Genomic DNA, 23766 nt, shown 5'->3' with positions numbered 1-23766 from the left:
TGACAGAAAAACTTTGAGAACCACTGCCTTAACTTGAAGGCCGCTGAAGTTCCCCGCCAAGCTTTGGAAAGCTTTGGAGCACTAAATCATATGCGCTGTCCCTTTAAGAGAGCTGCAGCTCCATAAGAGAGATTACAGCACTGCGTTATGCAAAGGATAAAACAAAAGGGATGAATCAGACGGCGAAGACACGCCTTACCTCACCTCACAGGCTGGCCTTAACCAGGGGCGTTTGTAGGATTCAACGTAAGGGGGGCTAAGCCCCAACGGGAGTGTCATGGCAGGTTATTGTTTACGGCAGTTCATGGATTCAGAAAGTGATTTTGCTCTGTAGTTTTGCTGCATTCAGCATATGATGACACAAGAAACAGAATTTCAGGGTCATAGTGATGTGTTATGCTCATTGAGACACTATCACTGAGATAAAGATGAACTAGTTTAGTGTGAAATATACAATTAAATGGAAAAAATAATAATAATATATATTAATGCAAAGAATAGAGAGATGTCGATAGTTATTTCTTGAATTTTTAATTTGCTAGTTCAAAGTGGAGACAGTTTCTAACTCTTTCCTTTCTGAAGCCCCCCCAAAATAGGCCTAACGACGCCCCTGGCCCTATTACTGTCCAGCATGGTTCGCCACCGCACTGCCAGTGAGGGAGAAGAGGTCAAAACCTCTCCATGGAGGTCGAAGAGGATATATTAAAAAATCACATATAGGTCATTCAATATCTCGAATGATGAAAGGCGGCAAAGGCGCGTCAGCTCCCCTGCCTCAAGTGGCACAAATCATGCCTCGCGCAACACACATTTTATTTCCCCCGAGGAAAATAAAGAGTTGATTGCTGGAACGGGAAAGTACAGGCAGCCACTTGCTTCCTCCCTCCATCTCAACATTACAGTACAAATTAAACTCCTTTCCCCTCTTTCCAGTAAAGACTTGTCCTACGATGAATGGAGGTAGAACATCAGTGTTTCAGTGTTAGGTTTATTACCATCACAACACACACACACACACACAATACAGGAACAAAAACAACATTCCAGGTAGATATGGTAGATAAATAGTGTAATGTAGTTAAAATACTTTTCTTCACATTGTACTCGAGTTAAACAGCCGGGGAAACCGGGTAAAGCTGTCAGATTCAGAGTGTCATCGTGCAGGTAAAGGTTGGCGGCAGGCTGCGAGGATTCTAAACACCTCGCGACAACATCCGCTAGAATACTTCCGAAGGGGAACATTGAGTGTTTATTTTGCCTTGTGCAACATTTGGGGGTTTTAAAAGAGAGGTTGGGAAGATGGCGTCGTTCCATCGGGTGATTAAAAAAAAATCATGTGCTTGAAGATTACATATATGTTGGGGGACTCTGCATCGTTAATTGTTTTGGAAGAAAATGATCAGTTAATTGTGCCAGGCAGGGACATTTTACCACCAGGCCCTTCTTTCACTCTGTCATATTCATTGAATGTATTTTAACTCTAAATCTGTCCTTCTGGTCACATGACATCTATTGTTCTGTCCATCCTGGAGAGGGATCCTCCTCTGTTGCTCTCCTGAAGGTTTCTTCCTTTTTTTCCCCCTGAAGGGTTATTTGGGAGTTTTTCCTGATCCGATGTGAGGTTTTGGGGCAGGGATGTCTATGTGTACAGATTGTAAAGCACTCCGAGACTAATGTGTAATTTGTGAAATTGGGCTATACAAATAAACTGAATTGAATTGAATTGAATTTTACGAACTTCCCCCGGTACCCTTCCTTCCTTCCTTCCTTCCTTTCTTCCTTCCTTCCTGTAGGCCGTGAGAGGATTTGTTTCGCGAACGTTTTCTTCTCGTGACGCGCTGTATTTACATCGTCACGACGGGATTGTGACCCGACTGTCCGCACCTTCACATTCTTTGGTCTCTGGACGGTCCGTCAGGTTTTTATAACTTAGATAAATCAAAACACTTCATTTGCTGCTCGTGGTTTAAAAAACCGCCGCCGCAGACTTCACCACAGTTTAGACATCTCAGAACAAAAGGCATCAGTGTGGATTAATATATGTAAGTAAAAAAAAAAGCAAATAATACTGACAACGCTACTAATTGTCCACTCGTAGTTTGAAAGTTATCCACATTTATATTCTTCTGTAGTATATAAAAGAACTCGGCGCACTCTCCGTATAAGTAGAGGCTTTCTGTTCGTGCGTTACGAGGAGCAGACGGCAGGAAGTGGCGTCGCTTCTCACTGCTCGCGGACCATGATGTCCGCCACGCCGTGCACTTGCGTGAGCTGTTTGCAGTCGAGGGACGCCACCAGCTTCCTGGACCCCGGCTGGGTGGGGACGAAGTGCTCCGTCAGGGTCACCGTGGAGTGGCCGCCTATGTCGCTGAGAGGAGAGGGAGGGAGGAGGGGGGGTATTAGTCTGGGCGAAGGTAATTCTGAGGTAAAGGTGTGTGTATGTGTGTGTGTGTGAGAGAGATATGTTCTTACCCAATGGCCACCTCGTGGCCCTTCTGCAGGCCCAGGCCCTCCACCCTGAACACCACTTCCTTCAGCATACGTGGCAGAGGGTTGGTGAAGGTAATCTTGGCGGCCATCTCCTTGCCAACGACAGCTTCTCCCACAGGCTGTCGGGGGGGCAATTCAAAATGAGTCAGGAGTGGTGAACAAAACTTTCCCCCCTGTCTTTACTCTTAAATGTGCGGTAAAAGAACCAACCCCTCACCGTAACCTTGAGGTCGGGCGTACGGAGCCTGAAGGTGGTCTGGTTGGCTAATACTTGCTGGGTCTCACTGACTCTCCCAGACAGGGTCAGCATCAGAGCGGCCTGGTCCACCAGCTGGTTCTGGTACTGTTGGTAGGGCAGCAACCACTCTATGGTCTTCTCTGTGTGGGGAGGAACCGAAAAAAGATGTCTGGGATCAGTGTTCAGCATTTAATCAATGCAAGTTTCACATTCTTTCGGATTATTACCTCGGCATAAAGACTAGAAACAGGAAGGAAACGACTTCTTTTTTAAATTTTGTACAAGCACCCCAACTGGCACTTTTGAATCTTGACGTTGCTCATTAGCAAAGCTCTCCTGGCTGCTCCGCCACATTAAATTGCATAAAAGCGAGACTAATGCATTTAGCTCTGACACTAGTGCATTGTTCCCTTACAAATGAAAAGTCACGAGTAATAAAACACACATTTACTCTGTTCCAAAGTCTCAGGGGTTTTGCTGATGAAGCCTTTTTTTTTTTTTTTTAGGGGCGGTCTTCTATGACCTGTAGCTCATGGCGGCTAATGTTAGCCCCCTTCAGATAGACGCTGCCGCATCATCTTTAAGTTGATCTGGCAGTGAGCCAAAACGGCTGCATGAAACCAGCCACGACAGCGGAGTTCAGCCTACCTTCATTGGGCAAGAGCTCCACGGGTATCTGCTCCTTCTTGATGGTGCCCTTCAGCACACCGGTGTAGTACATGACGGCCACCCGGCTGTGCAGGGTGGTCCGACGCGGCTGCGAGCTGAGGTTCTTCACCCGGATGCTCAGCTGGACGTCGGCGCCCATCTGGGGGCCCTCGCCCTCCATCGTCACCTCGATGCACACGTCCTCCGCCATGGCCGTGGAGTAGACGTTCGGCTTGCTGCCGAAGCGACTGGCCGTTTCCACGGAGATGCGCTCCTCCTCCGAACCTGAAGAGGGAGGAGAATGTGAGGGTGCCGCATTCTGTCGTAGGGTTTTTTTTGGGACGCAGGAAATATGGCACACAGTTGAAACACAGCAAACAAGAGACACACATTTTGATTTTGTGAGGAGCAGTGGGGTCAGATGAGCTTGCCGGTACCTTCCTGGTGTTTGTACAGGTGCGTGATGTCCGCCCGCTCGTCGGAGCCCACCGCTTTGGTGCTGAGGAAGTGGCCGACAGCTTTCTTCTCAATGTGGATCTGACTGAAAGTGGAGTCCAGGTTCTTCTGCCAGAAGATCTTATCACTGTTGACCTGATAGGATGCACAAGTACCGGCCGCGTGAGACGTCTGCCTTTCATGCCGACGATGACGTTGATCCAAAGTGTGCACACCGCTCTCTTTTTTTATTATGAATCTTTGCTTCGTAAAAGTCGATATGGGAGGAAATTCCTCATTTTTGTCTCTGATCTCGACCAAGAAACAGGGACCACGACAAAAAGTTATTTTCTCTTAGAAAGTTTCAGAGGTGATGCCTGGTACAGTTCTTAACTCTTTTAGACGACATGGGCCTGTATCCTAATTTGACCATCCATCCATCCATTCTCATCCGCTTATTCCGGGGTCGGGTCGCGGGGGCAGCAGACACAGCAGGTTGACCCAGACTAATTTTACCAATTCAATTCAGTTTATTTTAAACAGCCCAATATCACAAATTATGAATTTGCCTCAGAGGGCTTTACAATCTGTACACATACGACATCCCTGACCTTTGACCTCACATCGGATCAGAAACAACTCTAAAAAAAATAGAAAAAACCCTTTCACTAGGAAAAAAAGGGGAAAAACCTTTAGGAGAGCAACAGAGAATCCCTCTCCAGGATGGACAGAAGAATAGATGTCATGTGACCAGAGCACATTCCCTTCACTTCAATCATCACAATGAGAGAACGCCTCCGCTCGCCACTTTCTAACACTCACCTCGGCGAAGACGAACGGCGTGTCGTGTTTGAGGTAGACCTGGCCGGAGCGGATGGCGTTGATGGAGGCGGGGCCGCAGCGGAAGGTGCCCTGGCTGGTTTCCTGGGGAGTGGAGTCGACAGCCTGCCAGCCTCCATAACCCGGGGGCAGGTCCAGTCTCGCCATCCAGCAGTCGTTCCAGACGTGGAAGTTCCTAGATGGGATTAAATCGTGTTTGTGGTCTCACTTGGAAATGGGAGTGAACAACTCTGTCCACTTTATTTGCCTTTCAGTCATGTGACCAGGTTGGCCGTCTCAAGACGTGGCTTCATACCTAATATTATCTGACAAATACATGGTGGTGTGGTATGAATCTTCTCATCTGACTCTCGGCAAGACAACGAAAACAAATATTTCCCAAAAAATGTCATTCCTTAAATATCACATAGTATATTCTTCATTGAAATGCATTAGAGGCATCTCAATATCATATGTGTGTTTCCATGGTAAGTGAATATGGCTGCAATGTTGTAAAAACACGACAATCAGGAATCACAAGTTTGTAACCTTAATGTAACATAATAAATAAGAATCAAGCTAGCATTGCTACATTGAGCTACATTGCATTGAATGCTACGTTTACTTTGCTGGGCAGGAACAGGAAATGACACCCATAAGTCATTTTAAAGGTGCTACACACGAATATAGGATACAGGAAGAAGATTAACTACATGTCTACATAGTAAATAGTGGTGTGCTGCTATATAAATGATCTTAATATCTAAGGGGCGCTGGATTGCAGATTGATACCAGATGAGCCTCCACAGTCTGAAGGGAGTGGATGACGTCTCTGAGGTCTGAAGTTAGAGAGGACTGCTTTCGGGGCGGATCTAAATATACGCTGCATTCCTAAGGTATGGACATAGCAGCAGGCCATCGTCCAAACAAGGTGCCGACCGGCCGGCCGTGGGAGGTGACACATCTTACCACACAGAGTCACTATTGAGGTAGTCGATCGGATCCATGTTCTCGTCGAAGTACACATCCGTGGTGAGGGACACGTCGGTATCGTGAGCGGACTGGAAGTTGGTGATGCTGCGGGTGGGAATGCCCAGACACCGCAGCACTGGGGACAGAGACGGAGAGAGATGCATTAGAATCATTATTATTTTTAACCCTCCTGTTACCTTGGGGTCAATTTGACTCCATTCAATGTTTAACCCTCCTGTTACCTTTATATTTACTGACATATTTTACCCCTGGGGTCAATTTGACCCCAGCAATTAAAACCTCCAGAAAATTATTAGAATTAATATTGTTTCCCAAGTTTAAGTGTGAGGTACTTTATGTTTGTTTGTTGACTACCTAAATAGCCCTTTAAATATATAAAAAAGTTGATATTTCTTATATGTTTGACACAGTGAAAAACAGCCTGGGGTCAAATTGACCCCAAAGAACACCGACATTAAACATTGAATGGGGTCAAATTGACCCTAAGGTAACAGGAGGGTTGAAGTCATTTGACGGCTGAGTTCCCAGATGCCGTGGCTTCAACGTAACGCCTTCAGATGTTTTCCACGTTTTTCATTGGGGGCTCCATCGGTGACAAGTGGGAGGTATGGCAGGAATGCCAACGCGAGGTATTTAGGGAGCATATGAGCTGCGGCTATGGCTACCACGTGAGGGAACTCGCAGACGCAGACGATGAATGAAGTATTTAGTTGAAGAAGAGTGAGAGCTAATGAAAAGGGCCTTATGAGGATCTCTGGAATGTTGATCTTATTCACGTGTCCACTGAGAACACACACACACACACACACACATACAGCATTACATGCTCTCTCCGTTTCATCTCCCCCTCACGCTCACCCGTCGTGGTGATCCCGGAGAAGACCCAGCACTGTCCGTATGACACCGGCGTGCCGTTGGAGGAGTGGTACTTCCTCAGGATCTCCACGCTGCTGCTCCACGCCGAAGGAGAGACTCCGTCAGAGTAATTCCCGGACCAGTTCCCCACCAGGACCCCAAAGTCGTCCTGAGCGTTTATCTGAAACGAGACACGGTCATTTACAACCGAGCGCTCTCATTTACATGAAATTAAAACGACAGTGTCCGAAGCGGGGTGTGATTAGGATGCTAGCTGCTGAGGTCACGTCCTCTGGGCTGTTCCTGGAAATGTGATAGCTGAGATTAGCGGCAATTTATGATAAAAACACTTGGAGGGTATTAATAACGGCGTGAGTGTTTCCCTGGCTGTGCGGAGACTGCTTGGAAACATCATTTATCATGTTGGGGAACCAAATTCACAGAAATACAATCGACAAGTTAACTGAATATATGAAATTTGAGCCTCGGGGGACTTGGACTCATGACTTCATTGTTTCTGATGTCCTGAGAGTGTGATGTCAAAATACATCTGAACTCACCATGGCAGATATGACTCTAACCACATTAACAGGATCCCCTCGGCCGGATGGGGGCATGTCACTCTTCTCCAGGATGAACAGACAAGCGTCCAGGACTCCCTCGTGAAACTAAAGCCAAAAAAATATATACATTAGATTAGATTAGATGAGATGAGATATTCCTTTATTGGTCCCACAGTGGGGACATTTAAGGATCACAGCAGAATGTGCACATTAGAGCATTGATAAAGATTTAAAAAATAAAACAGAATAACAATCACAATACTAAATACTAATACTAAAATACTAAATATACAGAGGAAACCAAATATACACACAAGGCAGTGACCAAAGTGAGTTTCCAGCAGGTTAAAGTGTCCAGGAAAATAAAGTGCTGAGTGTGCCAAGATCTCCAGAGATCTTATATATATATATATATATATATATATATATATATATATTAGCAAAGGAAATGAGTTCATCACAAATTTGTATCAGAGTAATGAGTCAAATTTAAATACAGGTCTTATTGAAGCATTAACAAACAATAAATACAATAATTGAGGCATCATACAGATTATGGATGAGATTTGCAGTTTCTATGTCACAATTATGCTTCATGGCACCAAACAGGAAGATGGTGCTGTTCTTCCAGAGGTCAAGTTCACAGGAGCAGATGGTGGAAGACTGACGAGGCTACTGGACATATCTAAAAAGCATGTGCTAATAAAGAAAAGCTGCTGCGTCTGATGTAACCTTCATCTCAGCTCATCGAGACGCTCCCTCGTGCACCAAATGTGTCCGCAGTTAAAAAATAGTCCAAAACAAAACACACGGTTTCCTCCTGTTTGAGTAACCAAGTGTTTCCAGTCATAAAACAAATATATTTGTTTCTTCAGTGGAGACAATTAGCCACAGACAGTGATGTCATGTTCATTCAAAACCATAAATTCATCGCTTGCGGGTCACGACTCGTCTCCATGGCGCGCCTACCTGGCCAAAGTTCCACGTGCGGGCACCGATTTGTTTCTCTGTGCCGTAGTAGATCCTCCCGGTGTCATTCAGCACGTACTCCTTTAGCTCCTCCTCATCATCCAAGAACACTGCATCCTCTGGAAAGACATGGGGATAATGGGGCGTTATAATTGTACATTGTATATACCGCTTGAGTATTCTCACACTTACATACAACTTAAGTTGAAACACTTTTAATTACCTTTGCATTGAAAATGCGGAAGGTAATGTTTTGATCGCCGTGTATTTGTATGCGTGCGTGTTATTCGCATAAGTCAAAAAGTATTAAACCGAATCGCATGAAATTTGGTGGGATGATTGATTATTATCCGGGGACCATTTGATTAGATTTTGGGATTGATCGGGTCAAAGGTCAAGGTCATGAAAAGGTCAACATCTTCTTTTTACCATAGCACGGTCAATTGTTATGTTCATAATTCAATGCCCAATCTTGTGATATGCGAAGGTATGTAGGATTCTCATTGAAGGATATGCTCCAGTCAAGCTTTTGGCTTCCTCTCAAATCTGTGAAAGTTACCCAGAATTCAGGCTGAGTGACCAAATCACTTAAGAATGTGATTTTTTTACAAGAATTATGTGAGAGAATCCCCACAGGCCCGGAAACGGTCGGGCAACACAATGAGTCCATGGACATTGCAGTGGGGACCCACGGTCCTTTACAGGAAACAGTCTTGTTTTGAGTGACATCAGCTCCACAGACTTGGGCGTGCACCCCTGAGCTTCACCAAAAAAAAACAGTGTCTTTGTTTCCCCGCAGAGCTTTTATCTCTGGCTGTGGCCGCCGTGATCATGGGAAAGAAGAAAGAAAGGGGAAGCGGTAAAAGTATAAAAGAGCATCCAAGATTGACATGAGAAAAATCAAGTGGAAGGAAGAGGGTTTAACAAAGTCATGAGGGGCGGATGAGGGGGAGGGGCCGTTGTGCTTGGGTGGGTGACGGTCGGAGGGGGGGGGGGGGAGTGGAGCGTAACAAACTGTCTCTGAGAGTTTACAGGAGAAAGGAGAAGTTGAGGCTGACAGCATCCAGGCAGCTTTGATCCTTTTATGCTCTCCATTTCTTCTAACTGATTATTTCTGCAATATGGGGAGAAGCACACACACACACACACACACACACACACACCGACACACATGGGAGGATGTGGGGGATGTGGAGCAGACCAGAAAACAGGGCACTGATGCAATGGAGTAACGATTTGGTTGACAGACCGATGGGTGGGAGAGGCTCATGCAGAGGCAGGAAACACACAGGGAGAGCACAGGTCGTCACCAGCTGCAGGACTGCCGTGCGTCGCCCCTTTGGCGCGTTCTCTCCAGTAATTGAGCGATTTTGGGGGCATTTTATGAGCGCGAGGGAAGAAGAGATTGAACGAGGGAAGAGGAGATTGGGCCTGCTGCCTTAATGGAAGACTGAGCGTCCTTTTATCGACTCCAGGAGGCCTCCCGTTACTTTGTTATTTCTGTGTCGCAAATATTTTTCTTTTTTGTCAAATATCCTCTGCAGGGGATTCACAGTGCATGGACTGCAGAATAAAACATGAACTTTATTTCTTTAGGCTTTATTATTGAATTGAAATATTGAAATTTAAAACAATGAGGCTGACCTCTGATATTTGGGCAAAAGCCCACAAGATCAATGAGACGTACTCATAGAGTTGAACTAAAGACAGTTACCTGGGTTGGGAACCGAAAACCGGTGCCAATGTGGCACCATTATAACTGTGTTTAAGCTAGCTCGTAGCTAGCGCGAGCTACGTAGCTAGCGCTAGCTACGAGCTACAGCGTGACAGTCTGATATCCGTTTTTTGTCAGTGCTCCATGAGAACGGCTTTTACAGGGAATATGGGCGAAGAGATTTTTAATGTCCTCATTGTGTGTGTGTTTTTTTTTTAAAGTATCGGTTCAGGCACCGTTTAGCGTTTAGTCACCGGTATCGTTTTAAAAGTACCGGTATAGCACCGGTATCGGAAAAAACACAAACGATACCCATCCCTACTGTTACCTGAATACATGAATGGAGACATTCATTAGAAGTCTGACTCTCAGTTCTATATCAGTCAACGTCTGTCTTTGTAAAACAGGCCCAGTGCTAAGAGGAGAGTGAAGAGGACATTGGACCTCTGCAAACACTCCTCCAAATGCTAACATTGCTCTGCTGGGTGTGTAAGTAGGAAACCGTGTGCTCGCCATATTAGCCTCGTCTGATCCGCCGGTCTGCCTCTCTGTGAGCTCTTCTGATCGAACTCGCACGTGGTGTGTGTGTGTGTGTGTGTGTGTGTGTGTGTGTGTGTGTTGATGTGGACCCAACGGACTGCTTTGTCACATTGGGTACAATCTGGCAACGTGACACGTTTAATATTAATATTAATACACTTTGAATAAACAAGCATGCGGCGCTCTGTGTAGCGATGGGGGTTGGGGGGGGGTGGGGGGGGGATCTGCATGCCTGGACGTGATAGGCCCTTTCCTAGCATTTGGTTAATTTGAATATTCTCTGGCCTCCTATTTATCTTCTCTGTTTATTTGTTAATTTTATTGCATCCTCTTTTACTGTGTGTTGTACTTTTCCTCTTTTAACTACTCACATGTTTTAGCCCCTGTTTTTGCCCAACTTGTTTTAATTGACTACTGTACTGCACTTTGTGACACTTTGTCTGTGATAAGTGCCAAATAAATAAACTTGACTTAATTACTTAACTTTTCGAAAGGGCCCTCGGCGTACGGGCACTGCATAAGTTAACTTAAAAGGTGATAATATGTCAGTTGGGTTTACGGAGTGTTTCATCCGCCCCCTAGTGGCACAAAAAATATAACTTAACGAAAGAAGAGGGGTGGGGGGGGGGGGAAGAGGTACATCCTTTATCCATGTAGATTTAATAATAAATTAAGAAAATACTTATTCAAACTAAAGTGTTTCGACTTTTGATTAACACAAATCCTATCCTGTGCAATTGATTGCATTGCCAGGCCCGTTTCTACTCACACACAACTGGTCCAGACTCCACCGTGGTGCCTGAGCGGCATCATAACCAAGTGAGCCAGCAGGCTTGAGTCGTAGCCAGTGGGTTTATGTGACTCTCAAACAAGGGCGCGCTGTTGCTTTTTGATGGACAGCAACATACGTGTGGATTGAGTCGGCCCTCCTCACACATGTGTTACATTATCTCAGGACCCTTCTCACACATTAAAACAGACAGTGTGCCAGGACAGGAATGCTAAGGCTCTTCGTAAAATAAAGCCGCTCTAACGTGGGAACACTCCCTGGTTATAAGTGGGCTGCGTTAGAAAGTCCCGCTGAAAGTCAAACATTGATTTTTCTGAAGCGACTCCACCTCAAACCTCACAGTCAACCGGATAATAACTAATTCCTGACATTTTGTTATGCAGCGGCGTCTGCGATTTCTTCCAACATTTGTTCTCCTCTTATCGGCGGTGACTTGTCTTCTTTCCTTCCCCTCTGCCACATTCCTGCCCTCGATGTGTGTAAACCTTCTGCCCCCCCCCCTTGTTCACACCCGCTGCCAATCTTACCCTCACACCAGGGGTTGAAGAGCATGACAATGTTCTTGCTGGAGTCGTGAGTCGTTGCCGCCTCGCCCTTCGACGAGCTGGTTGTCACCGAGAGCCCGTACAGGCCAATCACGGCGCCGGCTGGCGAGTTGACGGAAAGCTTGATCCTGTTGCCGTTCCGCTCCACGATCTTGGCCTCCCAGCGTTCGTCCTCCAGGCTGTCCACCAGTGGGATGATGACATGGGTGCCTTTGGACACCAAGGGCAGGGGACCTGCAACACATTTATTATGTTTGAGTCAAAAGAAAACGCTTTAAGAACTTCTCAGGGACGAGCGCCTGTGGTGCTGCACGATATGGTTGATGGATGTTTAGTTTAGTTTAGTGGAATAACTAGATCCCCGTTAGCTGACGCCTTAGCGGCCCCTAATCTTCCTGGGGTCCACAGAAAGGACAACATTTAAAACATACAACATGCAAAACATGACGTGAAACAAACTGTTTAAAAAAAAGTACAAACAGAATAATAAAAAATAAATAAAGTCCAATAGAGGACTAGGATGTATATTGTGCAGTACATCAGTAATTTATAAACAAAGATCAGATAGGATGGAAAATGTCAAAGAGTTGATATGTTGTTGATGATTGATAACGCAATCACGTATGTCTGTTAAATAGGAAATCACAGCCGTAAGAACATTATTTTGATTTGCATGAAGACCTCCAAAGTGTTCTAATTAATAAGTTATATCTTGCGTCTTTAGGCGGTGTGAAAATGCAAGTGTAAAAGGTACCTGTCGGGGGAAAGGCCAGGCTAGCTGCTTCCTGCTGCTTCGAGCCTTTATGCTAAAGCTAAGCTAACGGCTTTGTGTGAGTGAACCTTCTCAGCAATATCTTGGCGAGAAACAGAATAAGCTTATTTCCTAAAATGCTGAGATTAAAGTATACCTGCATGCACTCGATTTGCCGTGAACTGCTGGAGTGATAAAAAGATGCACAGCTAACATTTCATGTGAAAAATTATAAATAGCAAATAAAGCTTAAGAAAAGAAAAATTCATCCCTTGAATATTTGGATTGAATGAAGTTAGAAGCAGGAGTGGCAGTGCTGATGTCAAAGTAACTGTGTTGAAGCCTGTACACCACCATGTATCTCAGGCCTTCACCCGGCTGGCCACAGTCTGGAAAACCTTCAGGAAGCCACGCCCATTCCTCTTTTTTATGTGGCTTTCAGACAAAATGGCAAACGGTAACATCAAAATCCGTTCTCACCAGTTAACACGCTTAAGGCTTACTGACCTACTCTAAAAAAAACATTCTTGGATGTTTCCCGCTGCACTATTTGCTTTGTGGCACCCGGCTGGGGCTTAAGCAAACATGGAGTCGATCGAGGAACCACCATTGTTCTCAATCCGACCGCAGCCAGGGCTTCCTCTCTCATCCCTGAGGACATGTCGAAAAGGAAATCAATGAAAAACACTCTCTTTTCAGCCGGATCGACGTTTTTTTGTGTGTTTATTTTTAGTCGAACGAAATAAGCAGCTTTCAGCGCAGCACTTTGGAATCGGTGAAAGCGAGGGTGAGGTACCGCCTGTCGGATGAGGAGGCTCGGACAGTCACGTGTGTTGATTCTGTTTCTCCTCCGTTTAACCATCTGAGCAGCAGGAGACAGCAAGTCAGCCCTCTGCAGGGCCTTTCATTTCCTCAGCGTGTAGTGGATCGTTGTAGTATGCGGCCTGTAAATACCAGAGCGAGGTGTCCGGTGTCCGACGGTCTGGACGCTGTAAACACTGTGAGGTGGCGGGAGGAATCCTAAACTTGCGTAGCGGTTACGGCTGAACTGCTGCTCGATTTAACCCTCCTGTTGCCTTAGGGTCAATTTGACCCGATTCAATGTTTAACCCCCCTGTTACCTTCATATTTACTGATATATTTTACCCTTGGGGTCCATTTGACCCCAGCAATTAAAACCTCCAGAAAATTATTAGAATTAATATTGTTTTCCAAGTTTAAGTGTGAGGTACTTTATGTTTGTTTGTTGACTACCGAAAGAACACCGACATTAAACATTGAATGGGGTCAAATTGACCCGAAGGCAACAGGAGGGTAAAACGCGCTCGCCATGCGTGGCATTCGGACCACATGTCCCGATGCTTTGTTTTGAGCCGGTCGTTCGTTCCTCTGGGTTTCTCACGGGCTTGTGGCAACTACTGGTTAAAGGGTAACCTCGCCAGTTCCACGCGATAAGATCGGTTCCCACATCGTGGAAAGTACCACTCAACCTGTGAAAACAGTTTTATAACTTCTTCTGTGTGACGTACAAACACAAGCCTGTCAGACGAACTCAGGACCCCCCTTCATCGACACTATGCGGATAGTTTTTCTAATAAAAGTTGAGGTACTCCACACTCTGAAGTACCAACTGGGGTACACGTAACCCCGGTTGGGAAACATACGTCTAATAATATCTCGGATTGGGCTTTGGGCCTTCACATTTCAAACTGAAACTTTGAGGTTTGAGTTACCCTGCTGGGATGGTCGAACTAAATACTTGTGAGTTGCATTGTAGGATTCAGTTTTTGGAGCTTGATCCATACAGAGAATTATAAATCATGAACAACTGCTTTGAGTTTGTTCTTCCTTTTGTAAGCTTCTGATTCTCCAAAAAGTTATGAGAAACCGTGTTTTGGGCTAGGGGGGAGTCGTGGCTTAAAGTTATCAATACATTTTGCTTGTTTGCTTTCCTTTTTTTTTCTTGTTTTAGTTTCTCAATCCTTTTTTTCGTTTACCCAACTCTCAAACTTCCGCTGCTCATATTGCTTATAATTCTTAATCATATGAAGGTATGATGACAATGTCCATCCCTTCCATACCTGTTTTAAGCTCCAGGTGCAGCTTGTCATTGTCAGCATTGAAGGGCCTGTTGAGCTCCAGCTCTATCTGGAAGGTCTGCCCTCTGCGGATGATCAGCTCGTCCCCCTGATACAAGTCGGTGTGGTGCTCCTGTCTGTTCTGGCCCGTCTTGGAGCTCAGCATGTCCACAGAACTCACCAAAAACTTGATTTCTGACAGAGGAAAAGGTTCAACATGTAAGTATGCGTCTGTATTGCAGCTTATATGACTATGTAAGGGTCAACATTGATATGTGCAACATGTACAATATACTGTATGCAACATTACCTTCCATTTCCTTCACTTCTCCATTCTCAGGCTTCGGCTTTACGGGCTCCGGGGGTTTGACAAACTCCACCTTGTCTGTGACATCATAGGAGGTGCTCTTCTGGCTCTTACAGCAGCACGGACACATCTTCTGGAACCAGCGGCGACAGCTTCCCTCTTCCTGTTTCTTCTCTCCATCTTTATGAATGGTCAGCTCCACCCTGGTGGGGGGGGCTGCTCCGTGGAAGCGCCCCACCTCCGACGTGCCTCTGACAGACAAACGCTCACCTGGCATTCTGGGTGACACAAGAAAATGCTGTTTCAATTTCAGGAATTGAATTGTAGATACTTATATGAACATGAAGTCATCACTTTGTTTACGGTGCACAGACAAGAAGACCTCCTGAAATTCAGCTACAGTGTAAATCAACAATCAAAAGGTCTAAATGGAAAGGTTGTAATCGCTATATGTGTGTAGCAGCTTTCTATAAATGCATTGCTCTGAGCCCGAATGCACTGGTTCCCAACATGTGTTGGCTTGTGACCCATTAAAATTAAACAATGTCCCATTGGGACCCCTCATCCCATGGTAGGGCCTTTGTGTTGACAGAATAACTTGTCCAGCTCAGTTCATCCCATTTGAGAGGCCTACAGATTTGAGAGTATTATGTTTCAAAGAAAATACAAACCTGCAACAATAGTCCTACTATATGATAGATATACTATTGTTATATAGTTTAGCTTTTAGATGTTTTTTTGTTTGAATTTGAATCACCTTGTACTCGGATCTTCTTCGGGACCTGTTTAGGGGCCTCAACCCCCAGGTTGTGAACCACTGCATTAGTGGTTTCTATCAATGCAGATACTTCCAAGTTTCGTCAGTTGTGCCTCTGAATAATCTCCAGACTTTACTCGTAATATGTTTGTTTTTTTATTATTGGACCTACTTCACAAAGAGGCCCTCTGACGGCTGACTGTGCTTTGGTTTGTTTGTTTGTTTGTTCTTCTCACAGAAATGTGCTATGGAGTTTTCTCAATGATTATTTAGTTGTGAGCGCCACGGAGAAAATTCCGTTCATTTAATTGTTTTATGTTGAGAGCAAACCAAACCCATCTGCAACAACTACCCAACGGGGAGAAGCTCAGCAGCTCAACAACATCGTTCCTGCGACTGAAAGATGCAGCGTCCACGCCCGTAGAGGTCATCGGCCGTGTGCTGCAGCACATTTCATTCCACCGAGATTGTGTTTTTCTTTCATCGCAGCATCATAAAATCAGCAAATGCACTTTTTCTTTTCACTTTTTCCCACAATTACCACATTCCTCTCTTGCACTCTCCCCGGCCGTCGAGCTTTCTCAAAGAATCTTGGAGCCCTGTTGAGCCTTTCGTCCTTGTCGGCTACACTCAATCTAACATACTTCCTCCAAGCAGCTGGATTCCATCTGCCTCACCCTAGCTCTTACGAAATAACAGAGCTTGTGTGTGTGTGTATCTCCAGGCCTGTGCATACACTGCGGATGTCCAGCACTGTAGATCATACGAACATGTATCACACTGTCACATCCCACCTTCATACAGCGCGCCAATAATCACAACGGAATTAGATCATTTGTCACATTGAAGATAAGCCGGCCCTTCCTGCCCTTCCTCTGACTTTGAAATCGGGTTTACATACACCAAATGTCAACATTGGGAAAGTGAGTTTCCTGGATCGAGGGGCTTTCCCTTTCGTTCCCTTGTGCCCTTCCTTCTTCTCACCATTTGCAACTTCTCCATCTTAACATAAATGCCACACAAGGTTGAGGCGCTTTTATTACAGCGCCTGGGGCATTTTGTTAGCTCTTGTAAAACACCCACAAACTGTAATGAGATGCAGTAATGCACACAGGCCAGAGAAATGCATCGTTTTATTGTAAACATGCAAAGAAGATGTTGGGTTTATAGCCTCCTTCCCTTTGCTATTTGTTTTTCCCCCCGAGGATGGTGATGTCATGACCCACCCTACTCTGCCTCCCATTGGTACGTACTTATTACTTTTGTTGGTGAGAAAGACGTATTAAGTGTGTACATCTTCACACAGAGGAGCATAGAAAGAGGATTCTTTTCCGTACATTTTCCCCGCTAAAATGAGATATTTCATCCCCCTAGCTCGCAAGCTAATGAACGCTAACTCTGAATTACTCGAAAGCTGTGTCTTTCAGCTAATTTAAAAAACATGTCAAAAAAGGTTCCTAAATGAGGTCTTTTGATGGCTACTCGCATGACTTAATGCCAAAAAAAAGACTGAGGCTGAAGCTAACCAGTTTTTCCTAGGGTTTACTGGAGCGCAAATTTCTACCAGGCTACCATATCGTTAGCTTGCCTCTTGAAATAGGAGCCTCTTGGCTCCCACAGGCAACTTTCTGTTCATTTCCAGTAGGTCTACTGCACAAGGATTCTTAAAGCAAACTGTCACCCTAAAAAGCTACGTGGTAGAAGTGCTAGGCGAGGTGAGGTAAACACAGCGTCACTCCTAGCTATGACGGGATAATCGCTGAAGGCGACGGGGTTTACCAAATGGTCCATTGCACATCTACTTGTCTCCGTGAGTACGCCGCATGTCTCGTTATTTTGTTCGCGTTCAACTTTCGCATTCTGCTCGCAAGTTAAAGCGAGAAGATGAGGCCGGAGAGGCGACAAGGTGTCACCTGAGGCAAGTTACAGCACCGAGGCTATTCTCCAAAGATAAGAAGCTGAAAGAGCAATTCTTTGATAAAGTTCCTGTTCCTATTGATTTAATAGTTAAATATTTGCATGAGACGGACATATCAAACAGGCTGAGCGCGCTGGTTTTGAGAAAGAAAGAAAAAGAGGCTGGTCAGGTATGTGACGCAGTTCAAAGGGCGCACAGCTGAAGAACAGGTGGTAGGGAGGGGCGGCCGCACAGTACCAGACCCTCACAATCCATGTGAAAGTGTAGAATGTGTGCGTGTGCGTGTGTGTATGTGTGTGTCTGTGTGTGTGTGTGATATTGGGGCCACTTCTGATTTATCAACTCTTGGACTTGAGTTAATCTGCCAGTCAGATGACAATCCCCGGCCCTTCGACTGTTTCCAAATCCTCTAAGTATTTGTCCGATAACAGTCGTAACCTCAGCGGTGTGCGTCGCGCTCACTGATCCCGTTCTCAGACGCCTTTTGCTCCATCTCTAATTTTAGTGAAAAGAAATCCCTCACGTACATTGAAACGGAGTGAAAGGCACGACAGGGCTCAGAACGTGTTGGCTGGCACTCACCCACTCAGACAATGGGTGACCAAATATGTGGGGTGATGAAATGCAAGCTACAACAGTAATTGGCCAAATAGTTCTGCAAATATGTTTTTTTTCTCAAATGTAACAACAGAACAAAACCTCCTTCGGGCTGTTTTGTTCGTAATTTGGGTCTTCACAGGCTTTAATAAAGCCAAGTTATCTCACTACTGCACCTTAGGGGGTTTAGAATTGCCCAATTAGAGTCATGCACTCAACCTCCTAAAACCATGAAAAGCCATTCAGCTAGCCTAATTCTCGGCTACTCTTCCCTCACACTTTAATCCACAAATTTAAATGGATTTATAATAAAGCCGCCAGCCGAGCTTGAAAACAAGCGTTTCTGCCTCATCTTTTGTCTCCCGTCTATCATGCGTCTGTTGGCCTGTGCCCTCTCTCTCTCTCTCTCTCTCTCTCTGTGTGTCTGCAGCTCTGCACTTCCCCTCAGTCGGTTTGTGTTGGCATTCGGTACCTCTGGTATGCACTGGCGCCCCCGAGATAAGCGCCTCGAATTCAAGTCACTGTTTCCAAACAAGGCTGTGGCTGCTTCCAACGGCCGGGCGTGCCTTTTGTCTGGTGATGTGTTAAATTGATTAATTAATTAATTAAAATATGAGTTACAGAGTAATAAAAGCCGTCACATGTAGAGAAAAAACAAACAAACAAGAAATGGTTTGTTTTCACTGCATAGCCATCAAGGTCTCTGAGAGAAGAACAGGCTTAGCTGCAGCTGGTTGGCATTAAAATACCTCAACTAATCGACTGACCTTTACTGAATATAGAGGAAATACTAAATACATGTTTCCAAAGTGAGTATGACAGCAAACCAACTGCTTTTGGGGTACTTTGGAAAGCTGAAAATGGCTTCACCTTTATTATTATCATCAACATGCTGGGAACCAAATCAGGGGAGCTGATCGTTGGATTTGTTTTTGCACCACAAGTTCAGCAGCAATAAGACCAACGAGAAAAAAATCGAGTTTGTTCAAGTTTAACAAAGGCACAAAATGGCAAGACCAGATTTATTTATATATATATATATATAGATATATATATATATATCTATATATATAAATAAATAATGAATAAATATATATATAGAGAGAGAGAGATTTATTTATTTATTTATATATAAATGAATCTGGTCTTGCCATTTTGTGCCTTAGTTAAACTTCAGCTAATTCTATTTAAAAAATTGTATATGGTCTTTTCTTTTCGTTAATGTGTATCTGTCTGTCTTGGATGTGAGCCTCCCTTTCTGTGGAGGATCATCCTCTCAGGCTCTCCTGTAGGAGAGACGTCATCTGGTAGAAGAAACCGTTAGGTCGTGCGCGTAAGTGTGCACTTTTCTTATAAGTACATACAAACTCTTGGACTAGGAGTAACTGTTCCTCTTACTTTATCTGCGTGCGTCCTGCTGCGGGTCGATGAATCCTTCCGCTCCGTCCGGCGCGTTAACTTATCTGCGTCAAAACTTTTTGGGAAAGTTTGTTTTTTTGGGACGTCACTCCGCTCTTGAATCAGAATACTTCATGCCTGAGCCGCAATGAACGGCACGATACCTTATAGGCAGACTCACTCACACACGCACACGCACACACACACACACACACACACACACACGCCCCTCTTGCTCGCAACTCAGCACACCCAGCCCCAACCTGCGCGTCGTCTGAAGCTTCCCACACATGAGATCGTAATGTTTTAGGCAACGTGATGAGTAGCGCACACCACGTCACACACACACACACACACACACACACTCACACACACACACACACACACACACACACACACACACACACACACACACACACACACATACGCACTAGAAAGGGAATTGCAGACTGAGTATGGAAAGTGTGCTACGCAATAATAAGCGTTACTTTGACACACACGGGGAGTGTAAGCAGACGGGAGCTGTGGAGGGGGGGGGGGGGGGGGTGAGATCATACAGGAGCCTATCTGTGAAATGCATATATTGCAAATATTTAGAGCTACACACATTCCTTGTACAGTTGTAACCACCAAAATAAACCAGAACCACAGTTGTACTGATAAGCAGGGCTGAGCCTCCTCTTTAGGAAATCCCCATGCATGTGGTCAGGGGGTCACCAAAATGTTACAGGACGTTCAACTTCTCCGGCACACTTTCATTTCTCCTTCATCGCTCTGTTTACAGAAAAGAACCTTGTCCTCATTCGGTTAAACGAGACCACTGAATATAACATATTAAGAAGGTGGCGCTATGGGTGCATATTGTTGAATTCTGTCCACTCAGCAGAAGCACAATCTGATGAAATGTGGTCATTTTGGTACCGGAAACCATGTGACCTTTGTGGTTTGGTAGGAGAGCATTATGAAGACATACAGTATGCGGAGATGATCACTATGACAACTGAAGATACCCTAACCCCTAACCTCTAACCCCTTAGCCACCAGGACTCTGAACTCAAGTAAATACTATTGGATCGCCGAAGAAAGAAGAATGTAACCTCAAAGGACTTTGAATACCTGTAGAACATTAAAATCAATGAGGTAAAACTTGACCTTGTGGTGGCGCTACAAAGGTAGGGGGGGGGTGGGATTGTTGGGTCACCCATGCTGCAATATGCTTTATCCTCTGTGTACCATCATTGTCTGTACGAAATGTCCCACCACGACTCTTTTCTAACCCCTGAAGTGTACAAATGTGTTAAAAAACATCAATACAATACTCGGCCTGGCCTGTATTTATGATGCGAGTGCTAAGTTGTGCTTTTGGTTTATTCAGTATTCTGTCAACACGAAAGAGGGACGCTGCTCATCGAGAAACAAACCGTTTGGTCTGCGTGGGTCAGGGTTGGGGGAGAATGCTTTTTTGGCGGACGTAAAACAAAAGAAGCGGAACCCCCCCCCCCCCCCCACTCACACTCTGTAAATATTACAACAATGACAAGGACACCACTTAAAATAATGTGTGTGGTGCAGCACAGGCGGACTTGTATTGGATAGATGCAAAATAGTATAGAGGATGTGGAGACTGAAGTTTAAAATGTCCTCAGATTTATGTTTTCTAATAGTTCATCCCTTTGGAATTGGTGTAATCAGTCATTGTCTAGGAGTAGTCATCGGGTTTGTAAACGCTCTGGTAATAATTTTTCTCATGATGGCCCTTCTTACACGTCAGAACAGGAACATGAATCACATTAATGATGGTCAAATACCTTTCAGGCGTGCCACTTCCAGTGTGTGTGTTGTGTGTCATCGTTATTTCTACATAATGTCTGCATTAAAACATTGGAACAAAACCTTTCAGACGCAAAAAAAAAAGAAAAACTAATCAAGATAACCTTGAGGACTGTATAATAAGACAATTGTAAACAATAAAAAGACGATTTTTAAGAACATAGCAGACCATGTCGCGTGGTATTGTTCATCTTGTTGCCGTGACGGCGGCGTGATAAATGACACGCACAACGTGTGTGTGTGTGTGTGGCTGCAGAGCGGTGGGCGTGAGCGGAGACACAAAGGTGACCCGGGTTCGTCGGGTATCTGAACATAACAGATGGGATCGGGCCCCCGGCTCTCACACTGAGCGCGGGAAAAGCAGCGGACCAAAGGAAACGTGTTGGGGGGGAAAAGCCGCTGAGCATTGTGGAAAAATGTGGATAAAAAGAAATGAATGAATAATGGTACGCACATTGTTTTACTGGAAATCGATCGCTTTTGTTCATTGTGTGGGCCGCTGTTCTGCAAACACACAGTACAGCATGATCGACCCCCCCCCCCACCCCATATCAAGGAGCGCCAGCGAGAATATTCTCGGTATGCACCGTATCAACACGCCTCTGTTAAATAATAACCAAGTTAGTCAAAAAGCAGACGCAATGAAACGCTGCCGTGAAGAAGACTACAGGGGGGATGAAGACTAACAAGGGGGATGAAGACAACCTAACAAGACTAAAGGGGGGAATGAAGACTAAACATCCATACGGTGTTGAAGGAATAGTTGGAAATGTTGCTCAACGCTCAATGCCTTCTTGACCAAGATTTAAGTAAATATTGCATCTTTCAGCAAAAAAAGCCTACAGCGAATATTGTTCCCAACATCTATAACTGTTTAAACTAGAACGGGCACTCGGTAGAGTGCATACCTTCGCATATCACAAGATTGGGCATTTAATTATGAACATGTTGGCATTAGTTGCATGCCAATTGGATAAAAATTGACCGCGCTATGGTAGAAAGAAGATGTTGACCTTTTCATGACCTTGACCTTTGACCCGATCGATCCCAAAATCTAATCACATGGTCCCCGGATAATAACCAATCATCCCACCAAATTTCATGCGATTCGGTTTAATACTTTTTTAGTTATGCGAGGAACACGCATACAAATAAAAAGAAAAAAAAAAAATACACCCCGATCAAAACATTACCTTCCGCATTTTCAATGTGAAGGTAATAACAGACGTCAAAGCATCTGCACCATGGTTTCCATCACGGTTGCGACTGTAGTCGACCCGTATGATCGTAACCTCTCAGAAGCCGAACACCATCTTATGATGGCTGGCTTCGTGTTGCTCTGGAGATGAACACCAGCAGACAACAGCCGAACGGGGGCTCCGCTCGCCGGACAAATGATGCAACGGTCGCCGTTGCCTCGGGGCTCTCGCCAGTACAACAACGAAATACAAAAACCCGGAGCATGGAATGTTGACTTTCTGATCTGTGTAGCCTATTTAAAGGCAGAGCCATGGGGGGGTTCAGGGGTACGTTTTATGCAGGAAATGTGTTGAATAATTGACAAAGAGCGGGCCCGAATTTAATCATTTATGATCGCTTTCCATAGTTCTCTAATCCCGGCGGCCTTTTTGCTCCCTCCATTAACATCGTCTGTGTCAACGCCTCGGGGTTTAGCAATCCTCACTACAACTGGCGAACGCCACTGAGCCAACATTTAAGATAAACGCTGACGTCAGCAGCTGATTGAACCTCATTAAGTTTGAAGTATTCAGGCCTGAATCTCAAGTCAAGTCAAGTCTTTTATTGTCAGATGCACAGAATGACACAGAGTCAGACTGGGCACTGAAATTCTTAGGACAAGGCACCACACAACAACTACCATAGCATAACATAATATAACATAACATAACATACACACTGTACAAGAACTCTGAACATAATACTAACATATATACATATAACATATAATACATATAATAAACTACAGACAAATGGGAGTAGCAGGTAGTGAAAGCAGGTAGTGCAATAAAAAGTGTAAGTACAAGGCTGAAAGTGACAGTGTATGCAAAAGTGTCGAGTGCAAAAGTGTCGATCGTGTGTCAGTGTCCATTTAGCAGCCTGATGGCTCTCGGGAAGAAACTGTTCTCCAGTCTCTGTGTGCGAGACCGGATACTACGGTACCGCCTTCCAGAAGGCAGCGGGGTGAACAATCTGAAGGCTGGATGATGGCCGTCCTTTAGGATCCTGCCAGTCTTCCTGAGGCATCGTGTGCGGTATGTGTCCTGCAGGGCTGGGAGCTCCCTACCGATGATGAACTCCGCAGTCCTGACCACACTGCGTAGGGCCTTGCGGTCCTTGGCTGTGCAGCTCCCAGACCACACTGTGATGCACCCAGTCAGGATGCTTTCTATTGGGCATCTGTAGAAATTGGTGAGGATGACTGAATCCATGCCAAACTTCTTCAGTCTCCTCAGGAAGAAGAGGCGCTTCCGGGCCGCTTTGACCACCTTGTCTGTGTGAGCAGACCAGGT

The 23766-nt window shown here is 45.1% G+C and overlaps 1 protein-coding gene across 1 annotated transcript; it reads right to left on the bottom strand.

Moving 5' to 3' along the window:
• Nucleotides 1-970: 970 nt before the first annotated feature.
• tgm1l1 (transglutaminase 1 like 1) lies at nucleotides 971-19623 on the bottom strand. The gene is made up of 14 exons (XM_056421420.1): nucleotides 19406-19623; nucleotides 14739-15013; nucleotides 14432-14623; nucleotides 11582-11833; nucleotides 8011-8129; nucleotides 7039-7146; nucleotides 6482-6659; nucleotides 5600-5738; nucleotides 4634-4826; nucleotides 3814-3967; nucleotides 3377-3661; nucleotides 2708-2868; nucleotides 2473-2609; nucleotides 971-2368 (listed from the first exon to the last, which is right to left on the bottom strand). The coding sequence occupies exons 2-14, from the start codon at nucleotides 15010-15012 to the stop codon at nucleotides 2224-2226; spliced, it is 2337 nt and encodes a 778-aa protein (XP_056277395.1). The 5' UTR covers nucleotide 15013; nucleotides 19406-19623; the 3' UTR covers nucleotides 971-2223.
• Nucleotides 19624-23766: the final 4143 nt, after the last annotated feature.

The sequence above is a fragment of the Pseudoliparis swirei genome, chromosome 8 (genome assembly GCF_029220125.1).
Source record: "Pseudoliparis swirei isolate HS2019 ecotype Mariana Trench chromosome 8, NWPU_hadal_v1, whole genome shotgun sequence".
Classification (NCBI taxonomy): domain Eukaryota; kingdom Metazoa; phylum Chordata; class Actinopteri; order Perciformes; family Liparidae; genus Pseudoliparis; species Pseudoliparis swirei.
The sequence above is the reverse complement of the archived record's forward strand: the minus strand, read 5'-3'. Positions and strand labels throughout refer to the sequence as shown.

Coding starts and splice junctions, on each gene's coding strand:
- tgm1l1 (XM_056421420.1), bottom strand. CDS start 15,012: ATGCCAGGTGAGCGTTTGTCTGTCAGAGGCACGTCGGAGGTGGGGCGC. Junction 5,739..6,481: donor CTCCGGGATCACCACGACGG/GTGAGCGTGAGG, acceptor CTCTGTCCCCAG/TGCTGCGGTGTCTGGGCATT. Junction 3,968..4,633: donor CGCCGTTCGTCTTCGCCGAG/GTGAGTGTTAGA, acceptor GCATCCTATCAG/GTCAACAGTGATAAGATCTT.